This window comes from Osmerus mordax, chromosome 21, assembly GCF_038355195.1.
Source record: "Osmerus mordax isolate fOsmMor3 chromosome 21, fOsmMor3.pri, whole genome shotgun sequence".
NCBI lineage: Eukaryota > Metazoa > Chordata > Actinopteri > Osmeriformes > Osmeridae > Osmerus > Osmerus mordax.
The window spans coordinates 3937797-3959093 of record NC_090070.1 but is presented as its reverse complement, the minus strand read 5'-3'; the positions used below and the strand labels follow the sequence as shown (position 1 = coordinate 3959093).

General features: G+C 41.7%; 2 protein-coding genes across 2 annotated transcripts; one reads left to right on the top strand and one right to left on the bottom strand.

The window, feature by feature from the left end:
* Positions 1 to 9269: 9269 nt before the first annotated feature.
* Positions 9270 to 10596, top strand: LOC136965598 (putative nuclease HARBI1). Its single transcript, XM_067259782.1, is given in 5 exon segments — positions 9270 to 9499; positions 9501 to 9700; positions 9774 to 9889; positions 10034 to 10145; positions 10223 to 10596. Coding segments are annotated over 5 exon segments (1032 nt in total).
* A 446-nt stretch (positions 10597 to 11042) lies between these two features.
* On the bottom strand, positions 11043 to 12293 carry LOC136965568 (uncharacterized). The gene is made up of 7 exons (XM_067259748.1): positions 12092 to 12293; positions 11847 to 12020; positions 11703 to 11776; positions 11539 to 11589; positions 11388 to 11462; positions 11168 to 11287; positions 11043 to 11061 (listed from the first exon to the last, which is right to left on the bottom strand). The coding sequence occupies exons 1-7, from the start codon at positions 12222 to 12224 to the stop codon at positions 11050 to 11052; spliced, it is 639 nt and encodes a 212-aa protein (XP_067115849.1). The 5' UTR covers positions 12225 to 12293; the 3' UTR covers positions 11043 to 11049.
* Positions 12294 to 21297: the final 9004 nt, after the last annotated feature.

Here is a 21297-nt window from a genome sequence, read left to right as displayed (position 1 = left end):
GTTGCCCGGGAAACACAGGCTAATGTCATGATGCTAATACTTCAGTGAAATAGTAGACTACTGTTTCCGAAAGTAGATGTACTTCCTTAATAATATCAGCTTATATTGTACATTACACATCACAATTGTGTGTCATATCACAAAGTAAAATGAGTAAATAGTTATCATCCTGGCCTCTTTTCTTGTGGCGTTTCTGCAGCTGCCTTGCAGTAAAGCTATAGTTAGCCTAGCTATCCCCCAAGTTAACAGATGCTAAACGAATGTTCTGGCAAAGGTAGTCACGCGTGTTTTCGTGACGTTAGTGACGCAGTGACGTTAGTAACGTCAGTGACTGTGGCTAGCAAATTAGCCACCGTTAGCTTCACTTTTCGCCACAAAAACTTAATTTAAGCTTAAACCATGCAACGGAACGTAAATTCCAATAGAAGCAACTCAATCGCTACCAAGACAAAACTTTTGACACCTACGTTGTCTATGTAGGCCAAGTATTTACTGAGTTTTAGGGGGGCAAAAAGAAATAAAATAAAAAATAATAATAATAATAATATATATGTGAGAGAACAAAGGTTGTGCTCTCGCCGAAGGCTTGAGCACACCCAATAAGTAAAAAAACTGAAAAGATGCCTATCCATATTTTTCTAGGCCTACCCAAAAATATATTTCTGGCTACACCCCTGCTTGTAACCTTATGCTAATGAGTTCAAATCCCCATTCAGCCTATTGTTGTTGGCCAACTACATGAAGTAGTTTTGCTCTCTTGTCCAACTCTTGATCTTGTACAATGTACATTTTTATAATATTTTCCCATCTTAAGGAGGAACCCGCATCGCTACTTGCAGCTATATTTAGTGTTCCTCCGGTAGGAGGAACCACTAAAACGTAGAATATATAAAGGCCAAACTGTGGAAGTCCAGATAGATTGTTTTTGTTAGTATTCCTATTATTATTTTTTTTCCTCTTCTCCGCTAAATGGCTCAATAGCTCAAAAAGTCCTTGACCCGATTTTTTCAAATTTGGCCCAATGATACAATAGGTCACTCACTACTCCCAGACGACTAGAGGCCCACGTACGCCCATAGGTGGCGCTATTAGCCACGCCCAAAGTCTACGTGATTTCCCCAGCGCCTCATTAGTCCAAAATGCCTGTAAATTGGTAGACATGCCTTATTTCTTATGGGGAACAAAAAAGCCTCAAGGACCCATATTGTCAGACTTATGAAATTTCTTGTACTGTCCAAATTTGGTACAACCTTCAAAAACTTTCTCTTCATGAACCATAAATCTAATCGACTTGAAATTTGTTACAGATGTGTAGAATACATGTCTTCATATAAGGTGACATGGAATAAGAAATGCAATACAAAATGGCTGAAAGAGGTGTATTTTTGTAAATGTCCACCTCAATATCTTTGTGTCAATAAATCTAATATAATTTTGACTCATGGTTTCTCAAACCTAATAGGGTTTAAGATGACATCACTCATCACAAGTACCATGAACAATTTCACCTTGGTATGTCAATATATGATTGAATTCAATTGAATTGCTCCAGAGCACGCGCGCTCCAAATTCTCACAAACTCATCCTGCCCCTTGACACTCAACCTGACCTCACAGTCTATTCGTAATAGTGTACGTCTTTCTTTCGTATACTACGAAATTTCGTATACTATGTTACGAAAAACTGAACCACAAGGAGGCGCTTCACCCGAAATGTCACCTAAAATTTGTGTAGCTTATTGTAAATTAATATTCAAATACTGCATTCATATCCACAATAACAATTATACAAATATAAAATGTATATTACTGTACAATATTTACATATTACGCTCTGCTTTAAAGCTCAATTCTGAAGTGCTTTGCAAGCACCCGTTTGTGGCATTTTAACGGGACGGATCTTCAGTATTTTCAGTATGGAATTACGCCTTGACCTTCATCAATCACCTGTCAATCAAAATGTGACATCCTTGGTTACGGCGCTGACAAGTGACGTCCATTGTTTTAGAAGTTGGCGGTAAGTATCTACCTAAAGATGTTCAGATTTCTTTTTTTTGTAATGCAGCCTTTCAGGCCAAAAATGTGTAATAATTATGTAATAGTTAAGCAAGTAAACTCAAGGTAACCATGGGGATGCTCCAAAGTGGAGTTCTAGCTTAATTTGGTGAAAGTGCATGGTAATAAATGCATGTTAGCCATGCAACGTTAGAAAATGGCTAATTAAAGGTACGCTAGCGTGGTCAGAGCATTCATGAAGGCATTCAGTTATTTAATTTAAATGAAAATACTAATAATATATATTTATGTCTCTCCTGTCCTTCCCCTGTGTGTGTGCACCTTCCCCTTCTTTAATTGTACGTTTTGCTCCTTCCCAATGTCCTCCCCTGTCTTTGCCCCCCCCCCCCCCATCAACACACACACACGTCTCCTCAGATTCATTTGTCATCTCTCTCTAACATTGACCTCCATAGTCTATTTGTCTACTTGTCTGCCTATCGTCTCATTGCCTGTTGTCCATCTGTCTGTCTGTCTTCCTGTACTGTATATTTATTGTCTGTCTGCCTTGTCCTTTTGTCCTTCTCTGTGCCCGCCATTTCTGGCCCGCCCCAACGGTTCTTTTAAGAACCAAAGTTCTGCTGTCAAGTAAGTTTAACATTGAAACAATAGTAGGTACCATAATATGACCATCCTTTATGCTACCAATATGTAATACATATACAATAGAAGTACCCTGATATGTGTAGTGACCTACATTTTTGTAAATTATTTTTTGACACAAATATTACAACTATCTAAGATATCAGTTAAGATTGTAATATGTTGGCCTGTAATTTACTTTTCCATAGTATGGCTTCAAAGGAAGATGCTGAGGATGCTCATCTTAGGGAGCTTCTGAAACAAGGTCAAGCTTATGCCAAGGACCTTAATCCTCAACCGGTAATAATGATGATGAAACTAAAACTGTTTGAAAAATACACTAGTACCTTAACTTGGTCATTATTCCAGTTAATTACATATATTGTTTTGTAGGCTAAGAACAAAAAGAGGACCTGTTGTGGAAAAAACATCACACTGCTGTAATTATGAAGATGGACAAATGATTATGGATTATATGATTGAAAATGAACCTCTTAATCACCTTTATTACTTTTATATGCTATATTACTGAAAACCAGATGCAAAGCTGTTGACTGATTAGTATTACCACTAAAACGTAGAAGATATAAAGGCCAAACTGTGGAAGTCCAGATAGATAGAGTTTGAGTGTATGTGTGTAGGCCTTTCCCATGAAGGACTACAAAGCCCAGATATTGAGAACTACAAGAGCCAGACATCAGGGGACAGATTTATGTCCTTAAACTCAGTATCCCTGTGCAGCTGGGCCGCAAGTCCTCACGAGGGCCCTGGAAGGGGAAGATAAGGGAAAAGTACTGGCAATGTAAATTCTGTGACAATTGACCAACCGGGTGTGAATACATAAATGCATCTGTGACCAGTTATAATGTACCAATGACAAAATATCATAAAATAATGGAGAGTAAATATATAAGCAAATGTCCGGAGAAAAATTCCAGTCAGACTCCGGGGTCTACTCACGTTTGTTGGAATCAATCTTTTGTGTTGGATTCGAATAAACACTTTGCATCATACTTTGCTGCCGTTTCCGTGCTGTTTTACATTTTGATATTGGTTAAAAACTTAGCTTATTCTTTCCCCGACAGACCCCAAAAAACAGGTCCAGGATTAGTTGGAGAAAGAGAGATGTGCGGGGAGCATTAGTCCCACAAACTACCAAATGTCGATCTTCAACTGGTAAGTTGAATATTAAAGGTTCTGGAGTAATGCAGCATTATAGGATGCATTTATTCTGAATAATTGTTCTCTCAGCACCCAGGGCTGGAACGAAGAAAAGCAAGGACACTGTCAGTGACACACAGGACCTTGTTGAGGACAGGGATCATCAAGAATCAGTTCTTTTTGAGTAACAAATGTTTTAATTTTAGTTTGAACAGGTAATGCCAAACTCAAAAATACCTCTCCAGTTAATGTTCTGTACTACCAATTTCTTTCATCTACAGATTCACTTCTTCAAGCGGTCAAAGAAATGTTACTTGATGGTCAGCCAGCAGCCCCTGAGTGTGAGAAACACACAGAGGCACAAGATTGGGGAATTCGAAATGCCTGTTCTGCAGAGAGGTGGAAAGTGTCCCGCCCGCATCTCATCAACAGTATGCTGTCAGATGAGGCAGTATTGCCCACCACCTGCCAGTGGTGTAGGCAAGGAGTGGCTGTGATGAGGTGTAGTGAGTGCTTACCTCACCAGCATGGCCTGTGACAAAGAGCAACACACCAGACATGTTCTGCACAACCGGAGATCCCTGATGTCAGGCTACCTCCACCCTGGGCCTCCCACCTCATTTGTCAGCCATGATGCTGACGGGCAATATTCCCTTACCCACCAAGGTATGGTGTTTGGTCATGAAACCTCCACTAAATGTCTAATGTAATCTAACATCAATACTGTAAAATGTTGGATATGGCTTGAGACACTTATGCAATGACTATTAGGACATTAGACGTAAGATTACTAATACACAATCCCCATGCTGTGTCTTTTAAATATCTTTGTAGCTCAACTTCTACCTTTAGAGGTATCAGCCTGCCAAACCTGCCAGCTCTCCATGACTGTTAGTGTGGGGATGTCCATTGTTTTAGTGACCATGAATGGGGAGTTTTACACATTTTCATTTAAGAAGAACAATCATTTTATTTATTTATCTCACATGTGAACATGCATACTCTTGCAGGTAGCAGTGAATATCAACAAACACAAACATATTGCTGTTAAATTATGTCCTGTGACATTATTACCACCTTAGGTCGCTATGATCTTGTCCTCCCTGAAGCACATTGTCAATGTTGTGCCTCTCATTGGACACCTTTGCTGGTTGTGCAAAGTGGGTACTGGCCAGGGACGGTCAACTTCAATAGCCTGTTTCATGTTGACGTTTTCCAGTCATACCTGGAGTTAAAAATGTCAGCACCTGGGGTCTCATTTATAAAACTGTGCGTAGGATTCTTACTAAAATTGTCGTACGCCCAAAAGCCTAAAATGGCGTACGCCCCCAAAAAATCTGATTTATAAAACCGTGCGTACGCACACCTGTAAGCAATGTTCCCTTTATAAATCACAGACTACCCACAAGTGGTCAATGCAAAGCACCTCAGGAATGCTAATCCAGTATATTAATGACCCTGGCATGCGATTGTTCTTCACGGTGAATCATGGCGCATGACAATTTCTCAGACACTGTTAACCTATTGGTGGAGGCCCGAAAACCACATTATTTGGTGGCCGTTGCATCACCAATAAAAAAAAACAGTGCGAGTGGCGTCAACTGTGCCAGTGATACCGCAAGTCGAGATACAATTTGAAGTGTTTTGTTATGAACAGTAGTCTATTGAAGTCTGGACTGATGACGAGGACGTAGAGTGTAGCGATTGCGCGGGAGCTTAACGAATGTATTTCCAGTTTTTGACATATGATGATATATGCATAGTATTAAAGAAACATATTTCGTTATACAATGTGTTCTGCAGTTATTTAAATGTAGGTGTTGCGGCCACGGCCTGGTTCCTGTCCCTTTTACACCCCCTGCTGGTTCACCTGGATTATCCTGCCAAAACTCTACACACCTGCCGCCCATTACCTCATCATCCTGCCTACTTCAACCCGGCTTTCCAACCACTCCTCGTCAGATCGTTGTCACAGCTACTGTGGTAGTATGTGCTTTTGACGCTCAAGTTGATTCGCTTGCCTTTTGTAACCAGTTTTCTTTGTGCCCAGGATCATCATCCGAGAACCCAGTCCCTGTCTGCCTGCTGACCCGCTGATTCATCTAACCAGACCAGAACTCAGGACTACATCCAATAAAACCCCTACTTGTATCTGTGCTGCGTTTGGGTCCACTCTGTACCACACCGTAACAGAACGATCTGACCAACATGGACCCAGCAGTTGCAGACCAGATCCGGCATGCTCTGGCGAGCCAGGGTGCTCTCATGGGCCAGCACAGCCAAGCCCTCCAAGAATTGATGGACGCATTACGAGGTCTCACGGCTAACGTTGCCCAGATCGGAAGCCAGTTGGACAGCCTTTCTTCCCACCTGCCTCCTTCAGAACCTCCCATACCCCCTTCAGACCAGCCAGCCCTTACTCCTAGAGAGCCACATGTGCCAGCACCTGAGTGCTATGCAGGAGATCCTGGAACGTGCAGGTCTTTTCTCATCCAGTGCTCCCTTGTTTTTGAGCAGCAGCCTGCAACATATTCTACAGATAAGTCTAAGATAGCATACCTAATGGGATTGTTGAAGGGGAACGCGCTAGCGTGGGCATCCGATGTTTGGGACAGCCAGTCTCCACTCAATTCTTCATATTTGTTTTTCACTTCTGAAATGAGGAAAGTTTTTGACCACCCTGTGAAAGGAGCTGAGGCTGCTAAACGACTCTTCACCATCCGTCAGGGTAGTGTGGCAGACTACGCAATAGAATTCCGCATCGCTGCAGCTGAGTCCGATTGGAATGATGATGCGCTCCAGGGTGCATTTCGGAACGGGCTTAGCGAGGTGCTGAAGGATGAGCTAGCCTCCCGGGATGACACAGACAGCCTGGATGGATTGGTCTCCCTTGCTATGAAACTGGACAATCGTCTCCGTGAACGCCGAAGGGAGAGAGCTAGCCGCCAACCGTCCATGTCTTCTCCCACTTCCGCTTCCCATCCACACCTTCCGAGGGCTAGTATCTCCGATCCCCATGCTTCCCGCGCTGGACAGAATTCTGCTACTCCCGACTCAACTGGAGAAGAGCCCATGAATTTGGGTCGAGCCCATCTTTCACCTGCTGAGCGCTCCCGGAGACTGCAGGCTGGTGAGTGTCTTTACTGTGGGCAAGCTGGCCACTTCCTAGCATCCTGTCCAGTTTGGCCAAAAGGAGGGGCTCGTCAGTAACTGTGGGGATACTGGCGGGCCGAAGCGTTCCCCAAACCACCAGGCCGCGAATGCAGCTGGAAGCCACTCTGTGTTGGAATCACCAGTCTCTCTCCTTGCCAGCGTTAGTAGACTCTGGAGCAGATGAGAATTTTCTAGATGCCTCCCTTGTCTCCCAGGCCTGCATTGCAGTTGAGCCATTGACCACTCCTCTTGACGCAAACGCATTGAATGGGATGATTCTGGCCAGAGTCACTCACCGCACTAAACCCCTCTGTCTGATACTCTCTGGAAACCATCGGGAGACCATTCAATTCCATGTCGTTCCCTCTCCTCATGCTCCTATTGTTCTTGGCCAGCCATGGCTGAGACAACACAACCCCCACTTTGACTGGACATCTGGCAAGGTAAAGAGTTGGAGCTCTTTCTGTTACTCGTCTTGCCTGCAGTCCGCCATCGCTCCTGTAGGGGTCTCTATGTCTCCGCCAGCCACTGAACCTCCTGATTTAACCTCAATCCCCCATGTCTACCATGATCTAGGAGAGGTGTTCAGTAAACAGCAAGACCCGATTTTTTCAAATTTGGCCCAATGATACAACAGGTCACTCACCACTCCCAGACCGCTAATGGCCCATGTACGCCCATAGGTGGCGCTATAAGCCACGCCCAAAGTCTACGTGATATCCCCAGTGCCCCATTATTCCAAAATGCCTGTAAATTTGTAAGCATGCCTTATTTCTCATGGGGAACAAAAAAGCCTCAAGAACCCATAAGGTCCACCATGATAGATTTTGCTGTACTGTCCAAATTTGGTACAACCTTCAAAACCCTTCTCCTCATGAACCATAGATCCAATCGACTTGAAAATTGTTACAGATTTGTAGAATACATGTAGGGTGAAATTGAATAAGGAATGCAATACAAAATGGCTGAAAGAAGTGTATTTATGTAAATGTCCACATTGCCACAATATCTTTGTGTTAATAAATCATATCATTTTGACTGATGGTTTTTCAAATCTTTGTGCCTTCACAAAGAAACCTGTCCCGCAAAGCGGGACAGGTTTCAATATGGGACGTGCGGGACCCTACTTGACACACGCGCGAGCTTGGCGAGACGCACACACATCCTTTCTGGAAATTGTGTGCTGACCAAGCCCCCACCCTCTGTTTTTAGCTCTGTTTCATTTCGCTTCCAATCGCAGCTCGCCGTTACGAATATAAATTATTTTTTGGCGGCCATTGTTGTTTTGAACTGGAATCGCCTGATAGTGTTGGAGGCAGCCACGTTCGGTAAGTCCTATTTTTACACATTTTAGGCTAGAATCAATGATTGGTTTCGTGAAAGTACACTACTCTTGAATTATGGTGAAGGTTTTAGCACTGTTAGACCTTTAGATCCTTAGTCTCAAGTGACGGAAAACCGAACTCGAAAAGTAGCTACTGTAGCTCTAGCTTTTTTCCTCTGTGTTTTTAATTAGTGAGTCATTTTGCATCTCGGCGAATTGTACATCTAAAAGGGCAGCCTCTAGGAGAAAAAGCAATTCCCCACAGACCTGTCGGCTCAGAATTTTGATTTGGGGCGTGAAAGTCTTTGTAATAAGCCTATGCGCCAGGGAGACCGCATAGGCTTAGGCTGCAGCCATGTTTTGGTCGCGTCATGTTCATAAGTTCACCATTTTACAGTTAGGTCTACACGAAAAAGATGTGGGAATTGTGCTTTTAGCCAGATGCTCCGATAATTTTTGTGATATGTGGACTTGCAATTGGAGTGATACTGCGTCCCGGGGGTACATTGTTTTGACGTCAGCCTCAGAGTCATGCTCAGCTCGCCCACTGGCAGTGTGTAAACAATTTTGTATTTCACTCAATTCTACTCAAAACGTCAGGGAGGACTGCTTTTTGTAGATAAGGGCCTGCTAAAGATAGACAGTATATCTGATTTTTCAAGGCGAGCCTGTTTCATTCGTCATATGCCCTGAGAAAGCGACCTACGTTAGCCAGGCTAGTTTTGCCAATTTCAGTAAGTCAGGCTATTTAAAGGTCTCTGACAGTCAGAATTACTGTTTACAGGCAAAGGTCGAGCTGGGGGGTATTCGTCATAGCTCGCTAAGCGGTTTAGCGAGCTAATTTCCGGTTTAAGATAAAAAACGCCCCTCTTTTTGGTTCGTGGAAGCAACTTTGGATAAATCACCATGGTAACATATCAATTAGCACTAACCTGCTCCAGAGCAGGCTAACATAAGTGTAGCTGGATAAGCTTGCCACACCCCCGAAAGAAAACATGGCAGCTCCCTTTTTGAGAGACCCAGTTGACGAAGGAGCTATTCTACTTCGATTAGCTTTCCATACCGATAGAGTTATTCGCGATCGCCAAGATCCTTTGTGTCACACGGATGAGTTTCTGTTTGAGCGATATCGATTCAGCCGACAAGGACTCATTTATTTGCAAGACCTTCTCGGGCCGTACATTGCAAATCTCACACGCCGCAGCAGAGCTTTAACTGTACTTCAGACTCTGCATAGCCTTGAGGTTTTTTGCGTCAGGTACATTTTTATACAGTGTAGGCGATGCAGAAAACATTGGCAAAGCCGCAGCATGCGTTGCTGTAAGAAAAGTGTACTTGGCGCTCAACCAGCTGATGAATAAATTCATCATATTCCCAGGCCATGTCCCAGTCAATGACATCAAAGAGGGATTTTATGCAATTGCAGGTAATTGAGTAAATAAATATTTGACCATTTCATGAAAATGCATTCTTATCACTTCATTACGGAGCTTATGCAGGGTTTCCTAATGTCATTGGTGCAGTGGACTGCACCCATATCCACCTGAAAAAGCCCTCTGGGCCAAACGAGGCCGATTTTGTGAATAGGAAGGGCTTTCACAGCCTTAATGTGCAGGTACTTATTACATAATTTTTCTCAAATTACATTGCTCTAAAAACAATCATTTGTCTTTGACAATAGACATGGACCTTGCAATTGCCTGCTGTAGGCTACCCATGTACTGTACAATACCCATGACTTGACTGCAATTCATCTTAGATGATCTGTGACTCCACTTGCCTGATCACAAATGTTGAGGTCAAGTGGCCGGGGTCTGTCCACGACTCCCGGATATTCCGAGACTCCACACTATGCCACAGCTTTGAGCAAGGTATAGCAAATCTCATGTCATTCAAAATTGATTATTTTATGTAGAGGTGATCCAACATTGTTCATATCATATACTAGGTAACTATGATGGGCTCCTAATTGGAGACAGGGGTTACGCCTGCAGGCCCTGGTTCATGACCCCCTATCCCGAGCCAGCCCCAGGCCCTGAAGTGCGGTTCAACGGTGCTCTCGCTAGAACGAGGGCACGGATAGAGATGACCTTTGGCCTACTAAAGGGCAGATTTAATTGTCTGCGGGGGCTGAGGGTGGAACCGGACAGGGCCTGTGCGATCACGGTGGCATGTGCCGTGCTCCACAATGTGGCCACTCTCAGGAGGGAGAGGGTCCCAGTGATCGTGGCCCATCCTGAGGACGATGTGGAACCGATCCATCTAGATGAGCGGTCTGGACCGGCTGCAAGGGACATAATTGCCCAGCATCATTTCAGATAGCTGTCCAGATGACTTTGGGTAATGTTGGACTCATTTCATGTTCTTTATGTTTGCATGTTTCATTTATTTGGTTAGCCACCCTCTTTGCTTTTAAGTTACCCATTAATAGTCCATCCTCAGCCATCATCGAGTCCATCCCAACTCAGTCTGGTTTGCACCTTCACTGCCAAGGACCAAGGCAGACTGCAGCAGATCATTTGGTCCCACCCTGACCTGTTCCACTCCAGGACCAGCAAGAGAGCAAGCAGGATCATTGCTGACTGATGACTAAATGTAAATGTAACAAGGGGCTCACAAACAAGCCCACTGCACCACACTGACTCTGGGACCCCCGCACACAATGCACTGCAGTTTGCATCTTATTCATTCAATTCATTCTGATTCTGAATAGAGGAACATGCTGAAGATGTAAGAGATCCATGTTGTACAATAAAGCCTTTATTTTTTTCCCCTTTATTGGTTATCCTGTAAATGAAGGTGCACAAGAAATAAGATTTTCAGTTTAGTTACAATTCATGGCAAAGCTCCCAAATACTTTAGCCAAAGCTTTGCTTTACAGGGTTAGACTTACATTCAGCTGCCGTTTAAGCAATTTAACCTCCAAATCCAGCTTAATTGAGCTTAAGTGGAGGTTGTGAATCTTGGCACGCAAGTAGCGCTTGTATAGCGTGCGCACATCTTCAGTGTCAGTCTGGAAAAAAGACAAACCATTCATAACTTTGTTCAGTGTGGTGGTCAGATGCCAACTAAACTCAGACCTCACAATGTGAGGGTATTTAATGAGATCTCACCTCCCCATCCCCAGTTCCCAAAGAGCGAGAAGGGCCAGGCTCCGGCGGAGCAGGCTGTGGTCCAGCAGGATTTGCCTAAAGGAATGCATTGATGTAGTGAGTGCCAGGAGTGAGTGGGATAGGAGTATTAGTTAACACAACTTGCATTTACCAAATCGCTGGAGAAGGCGGAAAGTGTGTCCTCATCGTCTAGACCAACCTCCTGTTAGTGAATTAGGAATTATTAGGAACTGTGGGAAAGTGCCTTCGGTTTGAAAAGACACACTATGAACATGTTTCGAATCATTACACAATGATGCAGCAATATCAACTTACATCAGTGGGCTCCTCTCCCCTGACCAACAACACATTGGGAGGTGGCTGCAGGAGTGTGATCGAACCTCCGGCCACTGCAAAATGTGACGATGGTTAACCAAATGACTAATTATGAAGGAAACTCATAGAATGAAGTGCACCTACCTTGGACATACGGATTCTCTCCTGCCACCACCTCTCCAGAGGAGCTGCCCCCAGCTATGCCCTGCATAATTGGCCTACCCCTGTTGTTGGCCAGGGCCAGCTCCTCAGCAGGGGTTAGCTCAGGACCTCGGGGTCCTCCCCCCGTCTTCAGCATATCCGCCTTTTTCTTGTTTGCTAAAATATGAAGGATATGACACTGACAAGCTGTTCAATACATTACCATGGCACATATTGTATTGACTCACCAGCCTGAATGATGTTTTTGTGCTTCACTTTAACTTGCTCCCAAGTTCTTTTAGTGGCCGGGTTGCAACTACATGGGGGTTGAAAGCACTCATAATTATATGACAGTGTTATTAGTACACCATACCATATCATTATTGTTGGAAATGATTAAAGTGGACTCATGATACGGAGAGAATCTAACACAGTTTCTTTTCACTGCTTCAATTGATTGAATAATACATAGCCTACATACATACTGTGATCTGCCCATACACAGATTTGCACATGCATATTCAAACTCATACTTCTATATGGTCATCTACACATACATGCATATGCACATATATAGTACATGATAAATAAGCGCTTTCAGTACATACATCATCATAAGTGTCTATGAATTCGTTTCAATTAGATACTCTTTGGCCTTGGTTTTATCTAGGCCTACTTATTCTGTAAGAGTTGAGATCATTATTTTCGCTAGCAAGATCTCATTCGATGATTAATTTCCATTAAGCCTACTGCCAGCAGGCACATTTAAAGAAATGTGATCTGATTGGGTTAATGAGGCACTTAAGATGAGCCTATACATTTTCCCAAAACTTACGCATTTAGCTTATCGGCAATTTTTTGCCAAGCTGCCTGTCTTGCTCTGGCAGCAGTGGCGGTGTTTGACATGCTTGACCTTTATTATTTCTTTATAGTCTTCGTAGAGACTCATTATTATCGTTTGCTCCGATGGCGAGAATGTCACCGCTCTCTCTTTAACGTTTGTCATTTCCGCCATAATACCGTTATCACGGTATAAAAATCACGGTTTTGGGGATCGACCTTTCCTGCCTTTTGAAGTAGGACGTGCACGTGCAATTTCCCTGATAAGTTTAGCCTGATTGAAATTAACCACATGATTTGGATGCGGATCAGCCGTTGACGAACCGATATTTGCTGTTCTCACTCATCTCGCTAATGTTAACGGGCTAAAGGGACAATTGATTAACTTAGCTTCAACCCTTACGACGAACGGGGCCCAGGTCAGATGTGTATATTGACCAGTTTAGAGCTAAATACTCTTGCGAGAGCCTGGAATCAAACCAGTGTTTTGAGTGACTTTGCATGGGTCTCCAACATTTACATTTAGTCATTTAGCAGATGCTCTTATCCAGAGCGACTTACAGTAAGTACAGGGACATTCCCCCGAGGCAAGTAGGGTGAAGTTCTTTGCCCAAGGACACAACGTCATGTGGCACACCCGGGAATCGAACCACCGACCTTCTGGTTACTAACCCGATTCTTAACCGCTCAACCACCTGACTCCCTACACGTTAGGATTCAAGCTGGCCTGCCCTGCCTGCCTGCCCCTGCCTTGATATCTCAAAATATCACTGAATTACAGCTGTTTAAACATCAGCCAAATCTTATAATGCTTGCCACAGGACAAATATCTTACTTTTCTATACAGTAACTGACCACAATGGTTCTCAACACTGAGAATAGCTCAGTAGGCTAAGACAGTGCACTGCAAGGAGCAAGGTCACAGGTTCAAATCCAGCCACAGTCTTTTGGCCTGTCATTTTCATTATATGTTTAGTTAAACAGGATGACATCATTCTGAAATACCATGTGCAATATCACCTTGAAATGTCAACCGTTTCTTAACCTTTGTCCCAAAGCTGACCAAAGCTAATACTCAAATCACACAGTCGGAGCACAGCTAGATAATCAGCGTCAGCGCCCCTTGGGTACCCAGCATGCAGTGCGGTATGTCAAATAGGCAAAGACTTGTGGAAAATAGTGCGGTTACAACAGCCGTGAGAGGGATTTCAGTTGTTGTGTTTGTTCAGTTAGATGTTTGTAATGTTATTGTTTCTCAGTTAATATAATCTTGTTGGTCACCCTGAGTGTGCATGTTGTGTATTTTAATTGGACCAGAGAGTCGGCTGCTGTACTGCCATAAGAAATTCTTGCAAGGAGCTGAACATGAGCTCTGCCCTAGCCCAGTTGCCCACATGACTATTATTAATTGTGCATTGACTGAAAGAGATCAACTGAAGAAGTTACAATATCTGTGGTTATTCAGCCATCTTGGGGAAAGTTTGAAAAGAGTACTGTGGTTAAAATGTGTCAATTGTGGGAGGCATGTTTTTGGACTATCTCTAAACCTCAGGCGGCCACCGCAGCATTTCTGTTGGCATGACCTGCGCTGGGAGAGACGGAAACAGCATGGATGGAAGTTGTGTGTGGGCAGATGTGTCTTTATATAGGGTGAATGGAATGGAATAAGAAATGCAATACAAAATGGCTGAAAGGGGTGTATTTATGTAAATGTCCACATTGCCTCAATATGTTTGTGTCAATAAATCAAATATCATTTTGACTGATGGTTTTTCAAACCTTATTGGCTTCGAGATTACATCATTCGGAAGTAGTACAATATGCAATTTCATGCAATTTGACATTGAAATGTCAACCGTTTCTTAACCTTTGTCCCAAAGCTGACCAAAGGTAATACTCTGCCATTTCTATTAATCAAATCTCAACAGTTGGTGTGTAGCAGAGAGGATAGACAGACAGACAGACAGACTGACTTGTAACCTTATGCTCATGAGTTCAAATCCCCATTCAGCCTATTGTTGTTGGCCAAACATGAAGTAGTTTTTTTCTCCTGTTGTCCAAGTCTTGATCTTCTACAGTGTATATGTTTATAATATTTTGCCATTTTGCGGAGGAACCCGCATCGCTGCTTGCAGCTATATTTAGGTTCCCTCCTACCGGAGGAACCCTAAATATTGTTATTATTGGTATTCTTATTGGCATTTCCACCTCATTGCTCCAATTCTTCTGAAACTTGGTGTACATGCCTCATTTCCCATGGGGAACAAAAAATCCTCAAGGACCCATAAGATCCGCCATGATGTATTTTCCTGTACATTGATAATTTGGGAAAACCTTCAAACCTTCATTACATTTAGCAGACGCTCTTATCCAGAGCGACTTACAGTAAGTACAGGGACATTCTCCCCGAGACAAGTAGGGTGAAGTGCCTTGCCCAAGGACACAACGTCATTTTGCACAGCCGGGAATCGAACTGGCAACCTTCAGATTACTAGCCCGCTTCCCTAACCGCTCAGCCACCTGACTCCCTGAAAATTCCTCTTCTCTTGAACCAAAGCTCCAATTGACTTGAAATTTTGAACAGATATGTATCATGGATGTATCTAAAAACGTTACTTAAGACAGTTGAATCAAATACAAAATGGCTGAAAGGGGTGTACTTATGTAAATGTCCACATTGCCTCTATGTTTGTGTCACTAAATCAAATGTCATTTTGAATGATGGTTTTTCAAACCTAAGAGGGTTCAAGATGACATCACTCTAAAGTACCATAAACAATTTCGGTAACACTTTAGAATAATGGTCCGTTGTTAACAAGTAGCTATGCAGGAAGTAATAGGTAGTACTACATTAACCCCGAATTTAATACTATTAACTAATATGGAACCAAGATTAACTAAGCAGTAAGTAATAGCTAGTTCACTACAAAGGTAGTTCCTTGGTAGGTATTTGGTTATTACTAAATAAATATATCCTCATTGAGAACTACTTGTGAACTATGTCCAATTAAAAAAGAATAACCAATTAATTACTAATCACAAAAGTAACATGTCTAAAAAGTAAACAATTAGTTTTGTTTTACTCTTAACATGGTCATAACATTTCTGAAGCTTGTGCCTCAAATGGGTTCTGTGGGGAAACCAGTTTATGAATATTATATCCCCCCAAATACATTAGCTACAGGTTGAGATTGTGACTACTCTTACCAAAGTATGGACGTATGTTCTCTGTTTATTTCAAACTTAAACATGGAATAATACAAATATTGATAATTTGTTTAACATTTTTTATAATTAGGAAGTGATGCTGACACGCTCATGATTGGATTAGTTCACTATTATGAGCTCTTGAATGTCAGTTCAATATGTCTCAGACTCCAAAGACCTACTTTTATGTTACAGTAGCCGCCTGAGGAGGACTTCTCTTTAGGATATGAATATAAACAGAAAATGTTTACTCCTCGACAGGTCTGCAAACTCCTTTGTAAACCGAGATTTGTTAAAACGTTTGTTAACCGAGACCGGAGGTCGATTTGTTTTAACAAATCGAGGCGACAAAGCATTTGCTGACGTGTCGAGGAGTAAACATTTGGTTTCTTATATACTACAACAATACATGGGAAGATCAGAAATCAAACACGTCAAATCTGGAGCAGACGCCATGTTGTCAGAGCAATCAGCTGCACTTGCACTGGTGACGTCACTACACCTCCAAGGCAACATATCAACAACATCAGTTCGTCTTCTGTCTGCTTCAGATACTTCTTTAAAACGGGAAGCGATTGCGGGGCGTTTGCGGACCTGTGCAGAAACCATATTTGGTTGTTTTAGTTTTTTGGGGGGCAATTTAGCCTACTTTGTTGCCGAGCAGATGCCACGTTGTTAAGGTCAATGGCTACATCTCCAAGGCACTCGCTTGTTGCTAGGTCCGTTAAAAACGTTTATTTACCTCTGCGAACTTTCAGGAGGTATAAACGGTATTATTAACTTTTGAGAACGTCTTCTGGACCAATAGGAACAGCGTATAAAGTTGTAAATACATGAATTATGTCATATTTTGAGAAATAAGTAATATTGTGCGAATATTTAATCCCTTAAAACCTTTTGCTGCCTAAGCCAACATTCCAAACATTCCATATGCTGTTGAAATATGATATTCATATTAATATGCAAATTTTATGAATTTTCATATTAAATCATACACCTTAACTGTTGACACCATATTGAAGAACAGAACTAGGGGATTTTTATGATGTGAATAAATATATGATTACTTAAGGCAAATCATATTTTATCAAGGTGATTTCAGGCAGCCATTTTTTACAAAAACTTCTCCATCCACCATACCTCATCAGACAACTTCATTTTTAACCACTTTAATTACAAGATGGAGGAAAACTTTGAGCAGGTGGAATATCCACAAATCTGTGGGCAATGTGGAACAGAAGACAGATTAGAAATATCATATTTTGATTAAAAGTTATGACCATTCTAGTGACTACATGGAAACACGTGGAAACATGGGGGAAACCTAAATTTCTCTGCCCCAAAAGTAGCTAGCGCTATGGCTGGATACTCCTCTCGATAACTAAAAAACGTTGGAGTTTCTTCCACAATCGACCGAATTGGCCAAACAAGGCATGTACATTTAGCTTAAAGTGTATATAATCTAGCTAGTTAATGTTGTTTTTCTAAGTTTTTTTTAAATCTGCTCAAATCGAGGCTAAACAGTGCTACTAACGTCAGTACTGCCTGTCCTGCCGGACACGGCAGGACGCGAGTTTTTTCCTGAAAAAACTCGCGTCACTCCCACAAACAAATTCTTCGTAAGTAAAAAGTTTAGACTTTTAATTGACAATATTGACAACACATATTAATAAACTTTACTCAGAATATCGTCTCAGATTTCAATTCGAAGCTGTAAATCTAACACTGTAGGCAATCTCCCATGGTCTCCGCTCTGGCTCCGCCTCGAAAAACAATGGCTGCCGTTGCAGACGATACATTTATTTTCCCCTCCCAGTAACCCCTTAACCAATGATATGTACTTTGAGCTTAACTTGTCATGAGTATCTGGCAGTTTTCAGAAATAAAATCGGTGATTGGACGGCAAAGATATTAAGGCGGGTCTTATGGGTCTTTTTCGACCCATATTTGAATGGTCCGGCTGGATAGGGTTAACTGTCACCCCCCTTTTTTGAATACACGTGAAAATGCACAATCCAAACGGTTGCCATTTTTAAACTTAAAGTAGGCTACCATTTCTATGCTAACGCAACGTCCAATTTCAAAATGGTTTTCACAGGATAAATTTGGAGTTTGTAAGATTTCAAATAATACCTAATTTATGATGAATACTAAAATAAGTGATACGAAAAAAGGTGAAATCATGTAGGCCTACATACCGGTAAACAAAAGTCATCCAGTTTTGTAAACTGATCCTGCTGTTTTCGAATATTGATCCAGCTCTGCAGGACTTTGTGGATTTTCTAGTATGTGATATTCTGCGACATACCCTAAAATCACCACATTCAACTTTAGTGTAGGAGCTTTTTAAATTATATTAATAAATTGTCTTTATACATTTTTTACCATTGATATCCATCGCGTGTATGTGTCTTTTGTAGTTTCATCGATTTCTTACAGATGCTACACCTCATTTTTGACTTCATTAGATTATGTTTTTGTAAAAAAAATATCAAATTTAATGTGCCTTTTCTATCCCTGCGACTACAGAGAGAGAGGATTTTCTTCGAAAGTCCCATAACTGCAGGAAACAGTTAAGCCTACCATCTACGACCAACTCTAAACCGAAGGATGTGATGATGGCGTTAGCAATGAGTATAGAAGTTATTTGGCGTTAGTGCGTTTGACTCCGAAAGAGTAACGTAGGCTACCATAGACAATTAATAATTTATTTGTGAAAATTTATTAAATTCCACCAAAACACTTAAAAACCAAATATATCATAATTAAGTAATAATTTGATATAATTTAAAGGAGAAAATGTTAAAACTAAAAACATAATTACATTTTTGGGAGGCTTAAAATTGAGTGGATTGATGCCTACGGTCAACTACGTATCGTATTTTGACAGTAAACTTGAAGAATCGTGTCCATCAGTCGAATTCACGTGCAGAGACGGTGGCCTATGCCATGTTGCATTGACACATTGCCATATTGGAATTAGTGAATCAGATAGTTCACAATCAGAACACAGCAGCATGGCGACGGAGCGAGAGCGCAGAACTTTGCGCAAGAGAATTGCGCCTCATCCTCTAATTGAGGATGACATGGAACAAACCGGTAATGTATTGTGTAATTTATATTTATTTCATGTTGATATTGTGTAGTCCATGGGTTTTCGACTGTGGCCCTCGCCTTAATATCTTTGCCGTCCAATCACCGATTTTATTTCTGAAAACTGCCAGATACTCATGACTTTCCTGCAGTTCAAACTCAGGTCAGTCTCACCATCTTTCTACTATCCTGAGGATCTTGATTAGCTTGTTCAGCTGTGTTTGATTATGGTTGAACGTGGATCTCGAGGGCCAGAGTTGAGAACCCTGCTGTAATCAAATCTTAAAATAATCTTAACATTTATGGTTAAAATTAAACAGCCGTTGATAATTTTCTAGCAAGCTAGCTACCAAACAACCTAGCTAGCTTGCTAGCAAATTGTCAACGGCTAAACTGCAGGATTGATTGTGGTTGAACGTGGATCTCGAGGGCAGGTATGGGTAACGTAAGCTAAGTTCAAGACCAACAATTATTGTTATCATTAATGATATCACAAGCATAATTGAACAATCAGTTCCCCAAAAACACATTTATCAGAAATGTTTATTACATAAAAAACAGGATGTTACTTTCTCGCCTGGTGTCCTAACTAGATATCGGTGAGATAAAAAAAAAACGTATTTCCATAGCGATGCATCAAGGTAATCTTACAGTGCGTTTAGACTGCAGCGACGCAAATTGCTTGCCATCGCTCGCCTTCCCACAGTGCACTACGCTCGGGGGCGTGTCAGACAGATTCATGCAGAGTTGTAGTTCTCTAAAGTCACTGCTGTAGTTCGTATAATGTCATGGCAAAGTGTGCAGACAAAATACAACTTTTACACACATTAAGCAAAAATCCGATACGCTTTCTAGATCTGACATGATCTTATCTATTGCACACAATAGGTTATTTTTTTTCCCACTTTTCTTAGACCGAGTGAAAGATTAAATGCCATCCGCACTCTATGTAACCGGTCTTGTGCCGGCTGGAATACAGACTTGTCTATGGTCCATGTTGTATAATGTTGTATTTATAGTGTTTAGCTCATTTTTATTATTAATGTATTGTAATAGTTACAATTTCTGCAAGCTAGCTAGCACTTTAACAAGGTTTTCAGTAACATTGTAAATAATTGTATGCATAGGCCTAGCTGGATTTTGATAGATAACCACACCCTGTATTCAGAACCAACAAATTAAATTCCCTCCCGCTATTTATATATTTTTGGAGGGAATACATTGGTATAAATACAGGTGCTCTCCATCAATATTCTATTATTCATCATGAATAACGTCCAGAGGAATGCTCTCATCGCCCTGCTCTACTACCGGAGAAGACCCCGCCGACGCTTCAGGGTTCATCAGATTCGCCGTTTGCGGGTAAACAACAGAGCTTATCACCGGCTGGTTCAGGAGCTGCGACTGGACGACGACTTGTTCCAGCGGTACTTCAGGCTGAACCAGGCCGAGTTCGATGACCTGCTGACCAGAGTGGGACCCCGGATAGCGAGGCTAAACACCTCTTTCCGCGAGGCGATCAGCCCAGCTGAAGACCCAGAGAAACACAAATATCTGAAGAGGCAAAATCCTGGACAATTTTGGAATCCCTGCCGGACGCATTTTTAAGGTCTCGAAAAGAGGACATGTCTGGGTAAAAGAGGACATCTGGTCACCCTTCATTTAAGGCACAAGCTTCTGAAAAGTTATGACTGTGTTAAGAGTAAAAAAAAACTAACTTCACTTTTTAGACATGTTACTTTTGTGATTAGTAATTAATTGGTTATTCTTTCTCAATTGGTCATAGTTCACAAGTAGTTCTCAATGAGAATATATTTATTTAGTAATAACCAAATACCTACCAAGGAACTACCTTTGTAGTAAATTAGCTATTACTTACTGTTTAGTTAATCGTGGTTCCATATTAGTTAATAGAATTAAATTCGGTGTTAATGTAGTACTACCTATTAGTTCCTGCATAGCTACTTGTTAACAACGGACCATTATTCTAAAGTTTTACCACAATTTCACCTTGGTATGTCAAAATATGATTGAATTAGAGCTGTTTCAACCTTGGCTGAATCTAACAACGCTTACCACAGGAGAAACAGCTTACTTTTTCAGACAGTAACTGAACATTGTAACATTCAACACTGAGAATAGCTCAATGGGCTGGGACGGTGATCTGCAAAGTATAAGGTTGTAGGTTCGAATCCAGCCAGTGTTTGAGCCTGTCTTAAATTTGAATATCTGTTTAGTTAAACAGGATGACATTGTTCTGAAGAACCATGCGCAATTTCAGCTTGATATGTCAAAAGATCATTGAATTACAGAT